The 20,087-nt window shown below is 41.5% G+C and overlaps 1 protein-coding gene and 1 pseudogene across 4 annotated transcripts in view; both read right to left on the bottom strand.

Annotated features, from left to right (window-relative positions):
- Nucleotides 1-1,095, bottom strand: part of HELLS (helicase, lymphoid specific) — a 37,209-nt gene extending 36,114 nt beyond the window's left edge. For 3 of the 4 annotated variants that reach the window (XM_044916558.1, XM_044916557.1, XM_044916559.1), the window contains exons 1-2: nt 936-966; nt 410-531 (exon numbers count right to left, since the gene is read on the bottom strand). In XM_044916558.1, the coding sequence (XP_044772493.1) occupies nt 410-531; nt 936-966 (153 nt within the window). Of the gene's footprint in view, nt 1-409; nt 532-935 lie in introns of all 4 variants that reach the window. The other variant, XM_021699826.2, reaches the window with a different exon arrangement.
- A 1,432-nt stretch (nt 1,096-2,527) lies between these two features.
- On the bottom strand, nt 2,528-4,897 carry LOC110589459 (annotated as a pseudogene).
- Between the last annotated feature and the right edge of the window lie 15,190 nt (nt 4,898-20,087).

The raw sequence follows: 20,087 nt of genomic DNA, 5'->3' as shown, positions 1-20,087 counted from the left end.
ATATACTCTGAAAAAGAAAACCACTTATCACTGAAAAAGTACACCCCATTTTTATCTAAACAATCTTACTTAGCACTAGTCGAAGAAATCAAAAGGAAAACAGAAAACAAGTTTATCACTTGGGTGGTCAATGGCGCTAAAATATCTAAGAAATTCTCTACCGATTTTGGAAGAATTAATCTAGCTGAAGAAGCAACTTGAAATACTCTCAGACCAAGACTACATCTCACAGAAGCATCATCCAAAGCACGAGCAAAGGTGCCTCAAAGATAGCGCGAGCAACCACGCAAATAGATAAATAACAAAGCCCATTTTAAAGATTATGAAAAAAGCAGACCGAAGAACAAACCAAAGCTCCGAGGAAGCTTACTACTGGCTTCAATGACAAGGAACTTGATTCCTAAATTACCTTTTCGATCATCTTCCGCTCCCTCTCAAGTCCAGCAGCCTCAAGCTGTTCTTCCTCCTCCAGCATGGCTTGGGTAATCACGGCAGGCTCCGGTTGTTCAACCATATCTGGAGTCAGGGACCCTAAGAGGGGAGAAAGTTTTTAAACTGCAGTTTTAAAAAATTACCACTCAACTCCCACATTCAACAGTCTTACCGGATGCATTTGAGGCAAAAGCTGAAGACCCACGGGGACGCCAGCATCAGCCCTCTGAAGATATCCTGGGTCTCCACAATGTCAACAAGTGGCCAGGACCCCAGCTGACCAGTCGGGATGCTCGCGAAAATGCAGCCCCCCCGTGTAAATCTCCTATATCGTGCACTTACGTGCAATTCCGGGTGCCCTCCACAGCTTCTTGCCCTCCTTTCCTCAGTCTCTGCCCCGAGTCACCTCTACCCACGAATCTCGGCTGCAGCCTCCATGCTGTCCCCCTCCCCCCGGCCCGGACACCGCCACCGGCTCCCGGAGGAAGGGTCTCCTCACTCACCACCGCTGCTCGCGGACCGCTGCGCGGGCATGGCTGGACACACACTCCAGAACCCAGTCCTCGGCTCTCAGCGACTGCAACGCCGCGCGCCGAAGTCTCACAGCCGCTGCCTGCCCGGCCTCCTCACTAAATCCCCAGCCAAGGAAAAACGCGCGCTTCTACTTCGCGGGAAAAGCCGTCATCTCGCGATACTTCGTGCTCCCCGCCCCGCCCCCGAATCGCGGAGGCGCGAGATTTGGCGCAATTTAGTTTTCATTAGAACCCACCCGGGCGACGGTGAGCTATTACCTAGATGTCTGTCTTGGGAAAACGGGGTTCTGCCGCAGAAGTTAGCTTTTAACTAGCTCTGTGAACACTGGACGAGTGAGTATGCCCACTGTGGAGGGCCCAGTTTCTTCACGTATTGGATGATGGTTCGGAACTACACAATACTTTAGTAGCGCTCTTACTTGCAAGGCACCTTAACACACTGGCTGATATGATTAAATCCTGCCAACCAATGATCCTTTAGGCAGGAAATAATGTATGAGTATTCAGGTGAGGATGTCAGTGACAAATATTGCTAATCTCACTCACCATTCTTAGTGCACAGTGCACATTTTGGGTGAAAACTCCCCAAAATGACCCAGAAGAGAGCTCTGTTGTGTGTGAAATGGGGGAGAAAAATAGGAAAGTAAGATTACGGCAGAGTTCAAGAAAGGTGTTTCAGGATAAGGGAGAATTGAATGTGGTGATAAAGCGAGTGGAGTGGCTGGTAGAAAAGACAAAAGATTCAAGAATAGACCAGGGACACTTGGGTGGCTCAGTCGGTTAGGCAACTAACTTGATTTCAGCTCCCCCATGATCTGAGGGTCATGGGATGAGCCCTGAGGCAGGCTTCCCACTCCAAGGCCAGTCTGCTTGAGATTCTTCCCTCTGCCCCTTCTCCTGCTCACCCGCGCTGGTGCGCTCTCTTTCTCTCTCTCTAAATTAAATAAATCTTAAAAAAAAAAGACCAATAATTAGAATGGGCACCTGAAAGAAGAGACTGGACTTTTGTTACTAGTTTTTTACTTCAGCCTATAATTCCATCCTTTCTTGTCTGCAATCCCTTTACAGTAAATTCCTTGGCTCCCCTCCCCTTCTGAAAATTTGTGGTATACCTGCCATGTTATCACCTGTTTCCTTCATTTCTGACTTGGGACAACTTTAATAATTGTACAAAATTAAGGGCTTGCAACATACGTCCATCATAAACATCTTCAGCAACCTTTGTAACACTCTGAGATTAGTAGATTATTTTTATTCCTACATTGTAGGTGAGAAAACTGATGCTCAGAGAGACTGACTTGCCCAGAGGCCTATGGTCACTTTGTGATAAAACAGGAGCCAAACCCAGGTCTTTTTGCCTCCTACTTCAGTATTATTTTAAGATAAAATATAGCCTCAATTAATACTTATTCTTAAATCCTACCTCCTTCTAACCTAAGACAATAGCTATCAGTCTCACTTAACATTTTTTACTTCCCCAACCTATCCCTTAAAATTTCTTTCCCCTGACTTCTGAAACACAGCTTTTCACAGGGTTTTCCCATAATGTATTGAAAATCTTGTTATTCCTTCTTTTGAACTGAATTGTGGCCCAGCTCCCAAAATCTTTCCTCTATTTGTTGCTTTTTTTCTATATACTTTGTACTTGTAGCATCTGCTTTACAGTCTTCAATGATCAGCTCAAGGCTGACAACTTCCCTTCTAATTCCTGAAAGAGAGAGTAGGAAAGATTTGTCTAAACACACGAGATGGAGTTCAAGACAGTTTCATCTGATTCTCAAAGGAAAGACATCTCATCTAACATCTGGCCCCACACTTGTTAATACAAGTGCACTGGTGCATTTATTTCCTGACACATTTGTCATTGTGCAGGTCTTTCCTCAGAGTGGCTGTTCCAAGTTTTGTTCACTCACTTTTATTTAAGGGCTTACATTTAAATGTCTCCTGGGTACCAGAAACATTTCTAGGAGCTGTACAGCAATGAACAAGGCAGACAAGATCCCTGTTGATACGGATCTTACATTTCAGGAGTTAAAGCAAGTAAGCATGTGTAGGAGGGGGTATGTGAGGAGTACTCTGCAAGAGTATTAGAATGGAGTAGTGTAAGAATAACTGGGTAGTTACTTTAGACTGCGTAGAGTCAGGTATCTGAGGAAGTGACAGACATTGAAGCCAAGAACTGAATGTCAAGCTAGCCCAGGGGAAGACAGTTGTAGGGGAGAAAAATTTTTCTCCTGCCCTACTAGGTTCTTTTGTCTGATCTATTAATTAAATTGACATGACAGATTAACAGGAGAAACACAAATTTAATTACTTACGTACATGTAGGAGTCCCACAGAATCAATGAGAGGCTCGGCACAGACAGGCAATTGAGGCTTATATGCCATTCTAAGCTAAGAAGGGAAGGAAAACAATTCACAGGAAGATGGGAAGAGCAAATGTTTGGTAAACAAATGTTTGCCATACCATGCAGAGACAAAGGGGGACAGGGAGAATTCTAACAAACAGGCCTCCCAAATTCCCCCCAGTTTCCCACACCTAGTCCTTAATCTCTGTAATTGTTTCTGGTGACAGCTCTCTTCCTAGACCAGGCCCTCTATGTAAATTCTTTTAAGCATTGAGGGTGGGAGGTAAAAAAACAAAAAAACTTTTCTTGACTCTTTTGGGCCTTAATTGTCTTTAGCTCAAGATAATCAGCATGCATTCTGGGGAGATTTGTTCTGAACCACTTGTCTGAAACTTCCCTGGAAGTTGCACACATTAAAAGCTGAGCTGGTTGCCATGGACAGAAGAATCAGGTGAGTAGCTGGATGGTAAGACAGCTGCAAAAGGAGGGAAAAAAAACATAGAATGAAGATGAACAAATTGAAGCACATTTCCCCACAACCCATTAAACCACTCTCAATCCTGGGAATACATCAGTCTGATAAAATGGCGGTGCTTCATTTATCTGATGGAAAGTGTTAATCTTCTCTTCTTTAAAAAAAAAAAAAAATTATTGAGGTAAAGTCCACATAACCATTGTCACTTTAACCATTTTAAGTAATCTCTACCCCCAACATGAGGATTGAATTCATGACCCTGAGATCAAGAGTCCATGTTCTACTGACCCAGCCAGGCAGGTGCCCCCTTCTCTCCCTTTTTTTGAACATAAACTCAAGATTTTATTGTTTTCAGGGGCACCTGGGTGGCTCAGTCAGTTAAACATCTGACTCTTGGTTCCGGCTCAGGTCATGATCTGACTCAGTGCATTCTGCTTGTCCCTCTCCCTCCTGCTCTGCTCTTCCCCCAACCCCCTCACACACGCATGTGCACAATAATAAATAAAATCTTGTAAAAAAAAAAAAAAGGATTTGTCTTTGTAATAAAACAAAATATGAAGCTTAGAACTGTACCACATGGGGCGCCTGGGTGGCTCAGTCCTTAAGCGTCTGCCTTCGGCTCAGGTCATGATCCCAGGGTCCTGGGATCGAGTCCCACATCGGACTCCCTGCTCTGCGGGAAGCCTGCTTCTCCCTCTCCCACTCCCCCGGCTTGTGTTCCTGCTCTCACTATGTCTCTCTCTGTCAAATAAATAAATAAAACCTTTAAAAAAAAAAAAAAAAAAAAAAGACCTGTACCACATGGCCCTTTCCTCTTCCTATCTCCTGCCAGTTCAAAATGTTTGCCTCTCTTATTAGCCAGCATCCTCTTAGATCTTTGGTTGGGTTCAACCTATTCAAGCCTCAGCACAACCTTCTTTGTAGTTTTAGCCTTTTTTCTAGAAAATTGTCTTAGTCTGCCCATCATAGCCTCTCTCCTTCTTGTCACGCTGTTGCTTTCCCTAGACATACAGAGAATCCTTGCTTTTCTTGTACTATGCTACTTTGTGGGTTTGGTGGTTGCCACACTTCTTACAGAAAGTCCAGTGGGTTTTAGGAAAGTTCACCATGTTTGTAAGAGTACTACTGGCATGGAAAGAAAGGAATCGAGCTGGAGATGAAATCCCAGCTCATAATATTCTCATGTAATAGACATAAGTTAGACACTATTTGTCCTGTCTCATTTACACAGAAGCAGCATTTTTCACCACTGACTGTACAAGCTCCTCCTTGTTGAGGGTCAGCGTGTCCAGAGCACAACAATTCTGGAGTAACACAGAGGCTAAGCTATTAACTTCTGATTGGAGTATTTTCAAAGTTTGCATAGTGGTATCGAACTCTTGTTCTATTACCTGGAGAGATTTAAAGCCCATCTTTTTCAAGTCATAAATGACAAAACTTGGGAATAAGGTCCTCAACACTGAAGAGAACTTGGGAGTGCCATTACGCAAGTGGGTTCCCTATTACTTCTTGCCTAGTATGTTTATGTGGCATGGCCTTATGAACAAAGGAGCCCAAGTTTGCAATTTGGCTGGCATTTAAGATGGAGTATCTGGTGACAAAAGAGCCAGGTGTGAGTCTACATGGTCCTGACCATTTAAGTGGGAACCCTGTATAAATTTTGTTGCCACATAAGATAAAAAGGCCAGTGTGGTTTACAGACAAGGTCAGAGTGGAATCTGTAATTTTCTAGATCTGGGACATCCCCAGGACCTTTGCTACTAGTACTTTTAGCACCCATACATCTTTACTTTCCATGTACTCCTGCCAGTTTGTAAGAACAGAACAGGTTGCAAAATACTTGCTATAGGAGGCCTACAGTCTGGCTTTGGCAGCTATAAAGCTTGGTTTTGTCACCTGACCAAGAGTTCAGATTTTTGATCAACCCATATATAGTGTGGAATATTGGCCAGTCTATTTAGGGAAGCAGTGAAGATACCCCAAGTTGTACAAGGATGGCCTGTGAACCATCCAAAACATTTGGTGATTTGCCAACATCTGTGCTGTAGAAGGCAGTACCAGAGTCACTTTTAATCTCCTTGACAGGGTTTGATTGTAACACTATCCTGGTATATCGTCCAGGAAAGGTCCAGTGGCATCCTTTTTTTGATACAAAGGGAAACTTTTTTGCCTGTTGTGTTTATCTGGGCAAGGGACAGTCCTTGAACTTTTTTTTTTAAAAGATTTTATTTAGGGCGCCTGGGTGGCTCAGTTGGTTGGGCGACTGCCTTCGGCTCAGGTCATGATCCTGGAGTCCCGGAATCGAGTCCCGCATGGGGCTCCCTGCTCGGCGGGAAGTCTGCTTCTCCCTCTGACCCTCCCCACCCCCATGTGCTTTCTCTCTCTCTCAAATAAATAGATTTTATTTATTTATTTGAGAGAGAGAGAGGGTGCAAGCAGAACAGAGGGAGGAGAAGGGGTTGGCAGGGGAGGGGAGAATCCCAAGCCGACCCTGCGCTGAGCACAGAGCCTAACGTGGGACTTGATCTCATGACCCAGAGATCATGACCTGAGCTGAAACCAAGATTCAGACGCTTAACCGACTGAGCCACCCAGGCGCAACAATCCTGGAACTTTTATAGAGGTTTTCCTGGGTCCAAATAACTCAACAGAAGAAGAGACAGAGTGATGTTTTTCTAGTCGTGGATACCTTACCCTGTCATATATCCATCTTCTATACTTAGTCCACCACATATTCACAGTGATAGGAATGAAAAATATTCAGGTTCTTTTGCACTATGTAGATGTTAGACATAATCAACAGTCATATTGATGAGTTAATGTGGCCAGGGTTTGGTAAACTGACATAAGGGTATGTTTGGTCTGCACCCAACTTGTTGGAAAAGTAAGGGTTAATAAGAGCAAGGCACAGGTTGAAAGAGAATCTATAGTGAAAACTCTATAGAGTTTCCCCCTCTACAGAAAGGGGAAGGAGGGTAGATAAAGCACTCTCCAGTCAGCCTTCTAATAAAATGATGAAAAAATGAAGAGTGTTAATTAATGAGAGAAGGTGGCATTGTGTGTGTGTGTGTGTGTGTGTGTGTGTGTGTGTGTGTAGAGAGTCTTAAAGGGTGGAGGGGTATGGGTGAAAGAGAAGTTTCATGATAGGAAAGGCTGCCTTTTTTTTTTTTTTTTTTTTAAGATTTATTTATTTGAGGGTGCCTGGGTGGCTCAATTGGTTAAGCGACTGCTTTCGGCTCAGGTCATGACCCCGGAGTCCTGGGATTGAGTCCCACATCGGGCTTCCGGCTCAGCAGGGAGCCTGCTTCTCCCTCTGACCCTCTCCCCTCTCATGCTGTTTCTCTTTCGCTCGCTCTCTAATAAATAAATAAAATCTTAAAAAAAAAAAGATTTATTTATTTGAGAGAGATAGAGAGAGTTCATGGGAGGGAGGGGCCGAGAGAGAGGGGGAGAGAGAATCTTAAAGCAGACTCCCTGCTGAGTGTGAAGTCCGATGTGGGGCTTGATCTCACAACCCTGAGATCAAGACCTGAGCTGAGATCAAGAGTTGGACACTTAACCGACTGAGCCCCAAGGCTGCCCTCTTCTTGATGCTGTCTACTTCTGGGGCCTTGGAATTGACCCTGGAAATCCTTAACTTAAGGTCACCTGTAGGATTGTCTCCTGTCTTGAGAGCAATGTTCTGGGTCTATTTTGGTGTGGCTTGTGTGAATCCGGGAGGATGTTTCTTTTATTCTGATGACAGGTAGCAGTACTTCATAAGGTTCTTCCCATCAAGGTGACAGTACTTGTTTTCTTCTAAAGACCTTGATGTACATCCAGTCTCATGGCTGAAAGGGATGGTGAGGCCTGTCAGTTGGTGGGGGCTATGCATCTATTACCTTTTGGTGATATGCTTCAAGTATACTAGTTAGGTGTTGTATATAGTTAGTCATAGTATCAAACTGTTCTCTTAAGTTTTCATAATGCTCACTTAACCCAAGAATGGAGAGTTTAGAGATTGCAGAAGGCACTGGACAACCAAACACTATTTCAAAAGGGGTCAATCCATGTCTCCTATTTGGAGTATTCTAGATCTTTATAAGGGCCAAGGGTAATGCTTCTGGCCATTTAAATCTAGTCTCTTGACATATCTTTCCTAAAGTCCTTTTTATGTCTAGATTTTTATGTTCCACTTGCCCTAATGATTGAGGATGACAGGGAGTATGAAATTTTAACGAGTACCTGAGGCTTTATAGCAAGTAGTTAATCTCTGTTATAAAACGAGTTCCTTGGTCTGATTCCACCCATAAAGGAATACCAAAACAAGGAATAATCTTAGTTATTAATTTCTTAACTACTGTTGTGGCATCAACTCATCTAGTCAGATAGCATTCAGTCTATCCACTAAATATGCAAACAATAAGCTAACAATGAGAATAGCTGAAAACTAGAGGCAAATTTATAAAATCCATTTGGAGTGCCACAGAGGACAGTGTGGACCTAGCAGAAATTCCTGAGGTATACAGGCATACCTCAGAGATATTGTGGTTTCAATTCCAGACAACCATAATAAAGTATATATCACAATAGAGCAAGTCAAATTAATTTTTTGGTTTTCCAGTGCCTATAAAAGTTATGTTTACACTATACTATAGTTCTATTAAGTGTGCAATAGCATTATGTCTAAGAAATACCCAATGTACATACCTTAATTGAAAATACTTTATTGCTAAGAAATACTTTATTGCTAAAAAATGCTAACTATCATCTGAGCTTTCAGCAAGGTGTAATGACTGATCCCAGATCACTATAACAAATGTAATAATGAAAAAGTTTAAAAATTGTGAGGATTACCAAAATGTGACACAGAGACAGGAAGCAAGCAAATGCTGTTGGAAAAATGATGCAGACAGATTTGCTCGACACAGTGTTGCCACAAACCTTCAGTTTGTAAAAATAATGCAATATCTGCAAAGTGCAATAAAACAAGGTATGGCTACACTGATTTCTTCCAGAAATTTGGTGAGATTTGTAAGTGGTACACTGGAAAATAATTTAGTCAGAAGTTTTGTGGAAGCCAGGGCAAAACCAATTGTTTTTAGTTCCTTAACTATCCCCCATCTGCATACGTCTCATTTGGTGGGAGATAAGCGCAAGCCAAAAGGTCAAAAGAGAAGGGGCTACAGGAAGTATGTCTGGCCCAATGTATAACCCCTCAGATGATTGTTTGGCACTCTTTTGTATCTATTTGTTTTTTTCAGATTGTGGGACATTTGCCTAATAGTTAATAATGTCAGCCAGGGATAACAGCAGATTTAAAATTTGAGGGGAGAAAGGATGGAGGGAGGGTTCATCTGGAGTGGAATATTTAATAGCCCTATCAGCTAATGAACATTCCTAATGATATGGTATCAGTCTCCTTACTGTGGGCTGAACAGTGAACAATGGTAATTTTAGAAGAGGTGAATAGCTTAATTGAGCAACAATTATATGCTCACTAGCAATAGGAATACGGCAAAAGTTAAGAATCCCAAATTGTGCCAACAGCATGGCAGACACCAAAAGTCTATCGGGAGTCTGTAAATAATGGCAGTTTTCCCTTTTGCCAATGTGCAAACTCTATTAACAGCTGTGAGTTTGGCAGATTGGGCTGATTTAACAGTGGGCAAAGAATATGCTTCAAGTAGTTCATGTGAGGAAACTATAACATAACCAGTTATTATATTTCCCTGGAAATTTCTTGTACAGGATCTATTACAAAATAGAAGTACATCTAGGTTGTCCAAAGGGGTATCTAAGAGGTCCTCTCATCACTACGAGATCATTTCTGTAGTTGCAATGCAATGATGTGGAATGGAGTGGGTCTTTCCATCATCAGGGAGGGGTAGTAAAACACCTCAACTGTTACAATGAGGCCACTTGGCTGGCTCAGTTGATAGAGCATGAGACTCTTGATCTTGGGGTCTTGAGTTCAAGCCCCACGTTGGGCGTAAAGCCTACTTAAATTTTTTTTACAAAAATAAAATCTTAAAAAAAATTTGTTACAATGACACAAGATGATAAAAGGGTTGGCCGAAGGAGCCTGTTCATAAGTGGTTGTCACCATGCAGAAAGATGCTATGTCTTATGAACTTCTAAGAGGGCAGACACAGCATGGCAAACAGAGGTGAATGAGGGAGCCTAATATAAGCCTACTGGCCTTGTCAATCAAGATGGCAGCTGCGGCTGTTGCACACAAACATGGGGGTATACATGATGCCACAAGATCTAACTGGCATGAGAAATATGCCCTAGGACCTATCCAGGAGGCAAAAGGTTGTTCTAGAACACCTGCTGCAATCTCATTATTTTCATGGATTTAAAGGTTTGTCAAAATTAGGTAAACTAAGAGCTGGGGGTGTGGACAATGTTAATTTTAAGGTTTTAAAGGAGGTTAGTGCCTCTGAAGGCCAGGAGTGGTATCTGTGAGGAGGGCATACAGAGGTTTAGGAAGGGCAGCAAAATTAGGAATCCATTGGCAGCAGTGGTCAGCTGGCCCTAGAAATTTACATTACTTTTTTTGTTTTGGGAAAAGGGATGGACAAAATTGACTCAAAGCATTTTGGGGTGATTTTTAAAAAGTTTTATTTAAGTAATCTCTATACCCAACATGGGGTTTGAACTCATGACCCGGAGATCAAGAGTCAGATGCTCCTCTGACTGGGCCAGCCAGGTGCCCCTTGGGGTGAGCTTCTGAGTGCTCTGAGATATATTATGTCTTAAATAGTTAATATTTGTTTGCACCCATTGAAGTCTAGATCTGGAGGCTCTATGGCCTTGTTCAGCTAGTGCCTTTAGGAGAATGAGGGAGTCTATAAGAGCTCCCTGCCTAGTTAGATTACAAAGTAAAAGGCTGTCAACTTACTGAACAAGAGTGGAACCTTGAGTCAAGGCTACAGAATCCAAGTCAGCTTTAAGGACCTGGGAAACCACTGAGGGAGATTCACATTATCCCTGAGGTATGGAAGCCCACATTAACTGTCTCCCTCTAAAAGTAAAAGCAAAGAGAAATTGTGGGTCAGTATGCAATGGGATTGAAAGGAAAGCTGAGCAGAGGCCAGTGACTATAAATCAGGCTGCCTCAGCAGGAATTGAGGTTAAGAATAGTACCTGGATTAGGGACTGTAGGGTTGTAAAGAATTATAAAAGATTTTACATCTCTTAGGTCTTGTACAAATTGAAGTTTGGTTCCTGTCTGAGTCAAATTTACCTTCTTTCTTTACTGGCAAGATTGGAGTGTTACAAGGTGAGGAAGTAAAGACAAATATACCCTGTTGCAAAAGAGATCTATTATAGGTCCAATTCCTCACTCCAAGTCTTTGGGAAGGGGATATTGGGCTAGTACTGATGGAAATGGTTTTTCTTTCTCCAAATAAGGTGCAAAGGCTCTGTACTCAGTAACAATGCAACTTCATTTGCATGTGTAGTCCAGAGATTAATTTGGACCATATGTATTTATGTATGTATATATTTACTCACTCAAACTCACAACCCCGAGATCAAGAGTCGCATGCTCCACTGACTGAGCCAGCCAGGCACACCAACTGAGACATCTTTTAATCTTTTTTTTTTTTTAAGATTTTTTATTTATTTATTTGACAGAGAGAGACACAGTGAGAGAGGGAACACAAGCAGGGGGAGTGGGAGAGGAAGAAGCAGGCTTCCCGCTGAGCAGGGAGCCCGATGCAGGACTCGATCCCAGGACCCCAGGATCATGACCCGAGCCGAAGGCAGTCGCCCAACGACTGAGCCACCCAGGTGCCCCCAACTGGGACAGATTTTAAACATGCATTCTCTTCAGAGGAACTTAAATTGAGATGAATTTCCAGTAAGCAAAGTAGGAAATCTGGGGTTTGGTTTGAGGATAGGGAAATAAAAATGCCTTTCTTATTATATTTTATAGTGGCATTAAATTTACGTAACAAACCTCCACCTGAAAGGTATGCTGGTAAGGAGTTGGGAGACCAGAAAAGCATGACTGGGGCACCTGGGTGGCTCAGTCAGTTAAGCCTCTGCCTTCGGCTCAGGTCATGATCCCAGGGTCCTGGGATCAAGCCCCGCACTGGGCTCCGTGCTCAGCGGGGAGTCTGCTTCTCCCTTTCCCTCTGTCCCTCCCCCAATTGTTTGTGTTCTCTCTCTCTCAAATAAATAAAATCTTAAAAAAAAAAAAAAAAAGCATGATGGCTGTTAAGAGTGCCTAAAGATATTGGGGTGAGCTAGGATAAAGGCAGTGAAAGAGGTTGCCCAAGGACTCCTATAGCTTGAATAGAATCAGAGGTGACAGGTAGAGATAAATTCTCTGAGCAGATTGTGGAGAAATTTACACCAGTGTCAATTAAGAAATCCAATTCCCTTGGGGCGCCTGGGTGGCTCAGTCAGTTCAGCATCTGCCTTCAGCTCAGGTCATGATCCCAGAGTCCTGGGATCAAGTTCCGCATTGGGCTCCCTGCTCAGTGGGGACTCTGCTTCTTCCTCTCCCTCTGCCCCTCCCCCTGCTTGTACTCTCTCTCTCTCTCACTCCCTCTCTCTCAAATTAAATAAAATCTTGGAAGAAAAGAAAGAAAAGAAAGAAAATAAAAAAGAAAAAGAAAGGAAAGAAAGAAAGAAAAAGAAAAAAGAAAGAAAGAAAGAAACAAACAAACAGAGAAAGAAAGAAATCCAATTCCCAATTCTCTATTTTAGGCTTAATGGCAGACTCTGGGGTGGAAGAATCAGCTGGCCCTGTCATTTGAGGGGGAACTGTCCCACAGGAGGAGAAAAACCTTCTGGGGGTGATAGAGTCTAGGGAGACTGTTTCTGTTCCTTAAATTTTCCTTTCTCTTATGTGCAGGACAATTTTTCTTCCAAAATTTCTCCTTGATTTTTTACAGTATCTGCCACTGTCTGGAGTCAAATGGGGAAGGCTCTAAGTAGATTTTGTGTTACTCTCAGAGTCATGCTTTTGTTTTTCTGAAGGTTCAAGTTGCAAAGCAAGAATTGTTGCTTTTAACTCATTTCCTCTTGTATTTTTTTTTTTTAATTTTTTAAAGTTAGCTCTACACCCAACATGGGGCTCGAACTCACAACCCCAAGATCAAGAGTCGCATGGCCTACCAACTGAGCCAGCCAGGCACCCCTCCTCTTGTATTCCCATAAGCTATTTCCAAAGAATTGAGTAGCTTTCTCCCTTATGACCCTCAGAGATTGGCAGGACCACCATGCTTTTTTTTTATACTAGGGAGAAAATTTCCCACTAAAGCAGAAATTAAAAGATTTCTATGTTCTGGGGTTTCTGGGTTCAGTGCAGTATGCTACTGCCAAGTCTGTATAAAGCGTTCAAGAAAGGTCTTTGCTCTCCTTTCTGAGCGCAAAATTCAACCTTAGACCAGTTCACTTTGTGGGGAGGGGGTAGTCTCCAATATTGCTCCTATCAAGCCTTGAATATGAGCCTCCAGCTGAGCCATTTCCTGGTCATTTGTAGGACGGCCTGGAAGAAATTCTGGCCATCTGTTTCCTCTGTGTGTGGGGTTTTCCCCAGGGGGCTGTCTGGCTTGTCTGATAACTACAGTATAATCATGGGCAGGAAGAACACCCCTTAGTAGCCAACATAGGTGCCTGTGAACGGGGTTGTTAATGGCCACTAAGCTTTCCAACTCCTCTCTAAATTTGTTGGACTTTCTAAAAGTAGAGGTAAAAGGGCTTTAAAATTCAAAAGATCTGGTGCTGTCCAGGGGACATGAATTCTTTACGGTGGGATCCAGGATACATCTGCAAAGTACATAGCATAGGAATGCCTGAAGTTGGCAGAGACTGGTTACAGAGACCTGGAAAGTAGGAGGAGCTATAAGGAACAGCAAAGAGAGCCCTACCGCCCTTCTCAGGTGCTTGTGCTAAGTTCACTTCCTGGCTTTTAGTATTTGAGTAACCTGCATATCCTGGGTCTGGTGATCAGGCCAGAATGCTCGTTGTAAATCTTGCAAATAAAGGGAAGTGAACACAGGCAGCTGGGTATTTAAGGGATTTTCTGGAGAAATTGGAGAAGTTTTAGGATCTAAGAGAATTGGCTGAGGAGATGGAGTAGGGCTTTGAGAGGAGGGGCTTGGACCCAGGGCCCAGAGATCCGAAAGATCTGAAGGGTCAGGGACAGAAAGTTGGACATAAAAATGTGTATAAGAGGAAAGAGAGGGGCACCTGGGTGGCTCAGTTGGTTAAGCGACTGCCTTTGGCTCAGGTCATGATCCTGGAGTCCCAGGATCAAGTCCCGCATCGGGCTCCCCGCTCAGCAGACAGTCTGCTTCTCCCTCTGACCCTCCCCCCTCTCATGCTCTCCCTATCTCATTCTCTCTCAAATAAATAAATAAAATCTTAAAAAAAAAAAAAAGAGGAAAGAAAAGGGAGGACTTAAATAAGATGTGGTTTTTAATTTTTGTTCTAAGATCGATTTCTGTTCTTTCCTCTTATTAAGGGAATCCCTAAGGCTAGCCATTATACTTGTGTCCTCTTTTCAATTTGGTCTCCCCATAGGTACCATTTAAGACAGTTATTTAGGATGAGAGCTTTCTAAAAACTTTTCAAATGTAAAAGTTTTTGTAGTTCCAGAAATCCATCATCTGGCCATTGATGAGTAAGACCCACAATGGTATATTTATTCTAATAGCAACTCAATTCAATAAGCCTTTTTTGTGGGAAGACCTAGAGGCAACTTTCGGGATCAGAATAAATTTTTACCATGAACACAACAGGCATCCCTGGAGAGGGTGCAGAAGATGCAGCCCCCATGATCCAAAAAGTTCACTCCAAAGATAGTCTAGGAAAGTAAAGCCCCTCATCACAGGGTTACAGACGTTAATAATTGTACAGTGAAAACAAGGTCTTGGTTGCCTCCATTCATAGACCCACTAATCTTTAACACGGGGCAGGCACTACTGGAATGGGATTTTTTCCAGCACCAACAAAACAATGAAGATTGAGATGACAAAAGCCCCTTATGATAAGCTCCCCTGAAGCTGGCACAGTCAGATGAAGAGAATGCCGCTTGTGACTTTGTCACTGGGAACCACAGTCAATTCAACTGGCCCACAAGATGCACATTGGTACATGCACCTTCCAGTTGTCCAAGACCAGAGACAATATTCTCACTAGTCACAAAGCCAAGCTTTCAAGACATAGAATAAGACAGGGGTGCCTGGGTGGCTCAGTCGTTAAGCATCTGCCTTCGGCTCAGGTCATGATCCCAGGGTCCTGGGATCAAGCCCCGCATTGGGCTCCCTGCTTAGCGGGAAGCCTGCTTCTCCTTCTCCTATTCCCCCTGCTTGTGTTCCTGCTCTCATTATCTCTTTCTCTGTCAAATAAATAAATAAAATCTTAAAAAAAAAAAAAAGACATAGAATAAGACAAAAGGAAAACTTCCATCTGGTTTTTCTCATATGCACATTAACAGCTTTCGTTAATCCTTGGGTCTCTTGGAGCTAAACTAATACCTAAGGAGGATGTGCTGCTGGGTTGGGGATTGTGTGGTGTGTTCCTTGTTGCATGGATATTTTCTTGAGGTTGACCAACTTATCCTAACACATGTGTCTTTGAGTTAGGTGGTGAGCACTCTAACCGCTCTTAAGTGCTCGACCCATGCCCACCAATTTTGCAGCTTTGGCTTCACAGATGTCCCTTAGCAAGAGCCTTTACCTCATGTGCCCATTAGACCACAACAAAGTTTGTCTACACAGATGCTGGTCTGGTGAGGACTGTGAACTCGCCAGTCTATAAGGTTGGCTTGAACAGCTGTCTTATAGGGCCTATGCCAGAGACAGATGGAGACAAAGAAAAACAGTGACCATCTCTGGGAGGAAAAGGATCAATAAAAATCAAGAGTACTCATAATAAATCTTTACCAGAGTTGTTATACCCAAGTAACTAGCTCCATAAATATTTCCTCCTGCTAATCTAAATTTAGAAAAGGAAAACAAAGGACTCTTGCGTCCACCAGACCCTGCAGGCAAAGATCTGGGAGACTGATGAGGTAAGAATTCTTACCTCATCACGAAAATGTGAACAAATGTTTGGTAAACAAATGTTCCCCAGGCCATGCATAGGGAAATGGACACAGAGAGAACTTTGAACAAACAGTCCCTACCCATCTTACCAGCTTACCATATCTAGTCCATATTCTTTGTAACTATCTTTGGTGATATTTCTCTTCCTGGACCAGGCCCTCTATCTAAATTCTTTCAGGCAGTTGAGGGGGAACCTAAAAAACTCTTCTTGAGGCTTTTGGGCCTTACATGTCTTCAGCTCAAAATAATCAGCATGTACAATAGGCACATTCTGGGGAGACTTGTTCTGAACCCCTCATTGAAGTCCAAGAAGCAGCTATTGCTAGTGCAAAGAGACTAAGGCAAGAATAAGCTCGGGCATGTTTGAGTATTAGAAGGTGGCCAGTATGATTGAAGCACAGTTGGCACGGGAGGGTAGGATACAAAAGCCGGAAGCAGACTGTCCAGATGAAGCACTGATATTTACTTCTAAGATGTTACAGTCATTATTTTTCCCCACCCACATAAAATGTTTTCCTCTCCTAGAAATCCCTTTCATATTAATGGTTTCACTTATCCACCCAGTTGTAGAAGTAGGGGGAAAAAAAACCCAAATCAAAAAACAAAACCATGTTCCCTCTTGCCTACAATAGATAGCCCCACTTCCTGCCTACCTCCCAAAGTAAACAATAGCTACAGTCAGAATTCTCCTTTCAGATTCCAAACACCAAATTTACAAACCTACCTTCATCTGAACACCTTTTCCACTTTCCCTTATGTCATGCTCTGCATCCATTTCCCTGCAGCCTGTTCAGGAATCTTAGATTACATATTATCCTATTCTCTATTTCTTAAACCTCTACTGAATATCTTCCATTAATATTTAAATACTTAATTCACTCCCATCTTAAAAAAAGGAAAGAGGCAACCTCCTTTTTTCCCCACCAGCTATTTACTGTCTGCTTTCTCTTTCCCTTTACAGAGAACTTCAGAATTATTTACACTAGCAATCTTATTTCCTTGCCTCCCACTGATTCCTCAACCATTTGTCTGGCTGCTACACTCAACATACACCAAACTAACTAGAGAAATCAATGCTAAATTTAACGGGCATGTCTCAGTCCTCATCTCAACCTCACTGCCACCTTACACTATCACAATCACTCCTTTACGGAAACATGCTTGTCTCCTGTTTTTTCTGACCCCAACACTCTGCTGATATTCCTATTTCTGACATCTATTAGTTCACTCTCTTCTACCCAACCTTTAAATGCTGAACCTTCTTTCTGAATGAACCAGAAATATTATGAGTTGGGTTTCTAGCTACATGCATAATCTAATAGATATATTTTAAATGAAAGGTAAGTTCACTGACGAATGGCCTAAAATAAAAACAATCTATTCATCCATATCCATCATGATTAGTGCCAAGCACTACTTTGGGTACTACCAACTCAGTGGTAAACAAAGACAATGTTTCTGATCTGAGTTTACACTGTAGTGGAAATAACAAACATAAAACAATGTCAAGTAGTGATAAGTGAAAGACACTAGAAAAAAATACGAAGCAGAGTAAAGTCATGAGAATGATAGAGGATGGATATTTACAGAAAGGTCCAACTCTGAGGAGGTGACGTGAAGCAGGGACCTGAATGTAAAGAACGTAAGCCATACAAAGACCTAGGTAAAGAGCATTTCAGAGGAAACAGTAAGAGTAAAATCCCTTAGATATTAGGCAGATAGGATGTTGGCGGATTGAGAAATGGCAAGAGATCCAGAGGTCTGCAGTAGAGTTAATAAGGTTGACTGGTTGTTGAAATTGTAGAGAAGGGCAGAGACCAGAACAGATAGGACCTGGGTAAAAGAGTTTGGACTGTTATTATTAGGAATGCCACTAAAGGGTCTTGAACAAGGAAATGATGGGATTTCATTTGCATTTTTTTAAATTTATTTGACACACAGAGAGAGAGAGAGCACAAGCAGGGGGAACGGCAAAGGGAGAGAGAGAAAGAGGCTCCCCAGTGAGCAGGGAGCCCAATGTGGGGCTCAATCCCAGGACTCCGGGATCATGACCTGAGCCAAAGGCAGACATTTAACCGACTGCGCCACCCAGGCACCCCCTTGATTTGCATTTTTAAAAAAGAGTAAAACAGGGGCACCTGGGTGGCTCAGTCGGTTAAGCGTCTGCCTTCAGCTCAAGTCATGATCCCAGGGTCCCTGGATTGAATCCCACATCAGGCTCCCTGCTCAGCGGGGAGCCTGCTTCTTCCTCTCCCTCTACCCCTCCCCACTGCTTATACTTGCTCTCTCTCATATAAATAAATAAAATCTTAAAAAAAAAAAGACTAAAACATGTAGTCTAATTAAAAATTTGATAAGAACTGTTTACTTTTCAAGGGCTCACATAAATGGCCTTAAAAATTAAATCAGAAGAAACATTGCAACAAAGTAATGAGAAATTCCCTTTCTACACTAAAATTTATTTAAAAATCACTTGGTTTACTTTAAGAATAGAACAAACCCTATCATTCAAACACTTTCCAATTTTTCTCCTCACTTTCAAAGTCCAAACACAGGCACCCTACATATAATCTACAAGGTTTTAATCAAGTCAATACTTCCCTTTCAAAGTTTCTTAATATAGATGCTAAAATTAAAAGCCTTGGGATTTATGTAACAATCAAAATACATCATTTACTTACAATATTGATTATCAATATTGCCTAGAACGGGAAAAAGTGAAGCTTCACTTTCTGCTTTTATAATACCATTATGTATAGTATTCTGCCTGAAGATGAAAAATGAGAACATATATATAATACTGTTGTCAATTTTATATACTTTTTCAAATCTGTGTTAGCTTACATTTACATTTTTATTATAAAAATGATTTTCCAAATACAATGCAATAGTACAAAAGTCATTTTTAAATAAAATCATGAAAGCATTGTTTATGTAAATGTTCAACAAATAAAACACTTTGTAATGCAATTTTTTTAAAAGTCAAAACTTCTTTCTGGTATTTATTAGAAAATAAACCCAACCCACAGAATGAAATGAAAACAGTAAAACCTTACTAATTGGAACTGAGGGAAGATAAATATGAGTGGTAGAATGTTTGGAAAGAAAAGCAATTTTGCTAACTTCTTAAGTCTTGCAATTTTATTTAGCCTATCAAAATATTAAGAGGCAGTGTTTAGCAGGGCTTAGCAAACATTCCTACTTTCATTCAAAGTACCAAGTAATTCACTTCTACTGCAATTACACTGTTAGTAAACAAACAATATTTTTAAAGGGCCAGGTTTTCTTCTCTCTCTGAAGTCACTAGTTTCCCTAAAATCTTCTATTTTAATTTTTGTTTTCACATGTTGTGAAGCAGTGCAGTTCTAATGAAGTTTTACTACATTTGGGAATTCATATTTTGGACACTGCTTTGACAACATCAAAATAATACAAATTTGATACAAAAATCACTTTTCCCCAGAGGTAAGATTTTGTTTTCTGACACTGTTTATGTCAACTAGTCATGGCAAATTAAAAGTTGATTTCCCAATACTATTTTGTCACATGGCTTTTTTGCCTCTTTTACACCCATCTCTGCTGTCTGAATATGCTCATGGAATATAAAATAGTTTTATCCAATCAAAAATAAGAAAAATCAAACCATATTGCATTATGAATATAAATTATTCCATGATTATATGCTTTAGAATTATACCCTCCAATAGTATATAGACTCTAAAACATTGACTGCTCTAGATAAAAATAGCATCAATTCCTAAGCTACAATGGAAGCTATTATCCTGAAGTCAGAGGCTTGAAAATCTCAATGCCCTTTTGCAAATGCTACCTAACTTTTGTAAAACCAAACAAATATACCCAAACCAATAACATCATATTAAGATCATCACTACAAAATAAATCAGCAAAAATTATGATTATGTTCTATGACTTTTAGAAAACTACGCTAGTTACTTGGATCTTCTAAGTAGCACTTAAATAATACAATGTATACCTGGGCTGAAAGGACAATGAAGAAATTATATATACACTTATATAAAACAGACTAATGAAACATGTTATACATATTAAATTTCACATAATCTTGAAGATTTTAGGAAAACTTATTTTTTAATTGAAAATATACTTTAACCAAAAAACCCCTGTCATACACTGACCATGTTGAATAACCCTATACTGCCTGTATAGGAGGTTCAAAGGAAGATACAGGATAATATTTGAGCTGCCAGTATTGAGAGTCTCAAGAGGC

This window comes from Neomonachus schauinslandi, chromosome 6 (genome assembly GCF_002201575.2).
Source record: "Neomonachus schauinslandi chromosome 6, ASM220157v2, whole genome shotgun sequence".
Taxonomy (NCBI): domain Eukaryota; kingdom Metazoa; phylum Chordata; class Mammalia; order Carnivora; family Phocidae; genus Neomonachus; species Neomonachus schauinslandi.
Note: the sequence above shows the minus strand (reverse complement) of the source record. Positions and strands in the feature narration are given on the sequence as shown.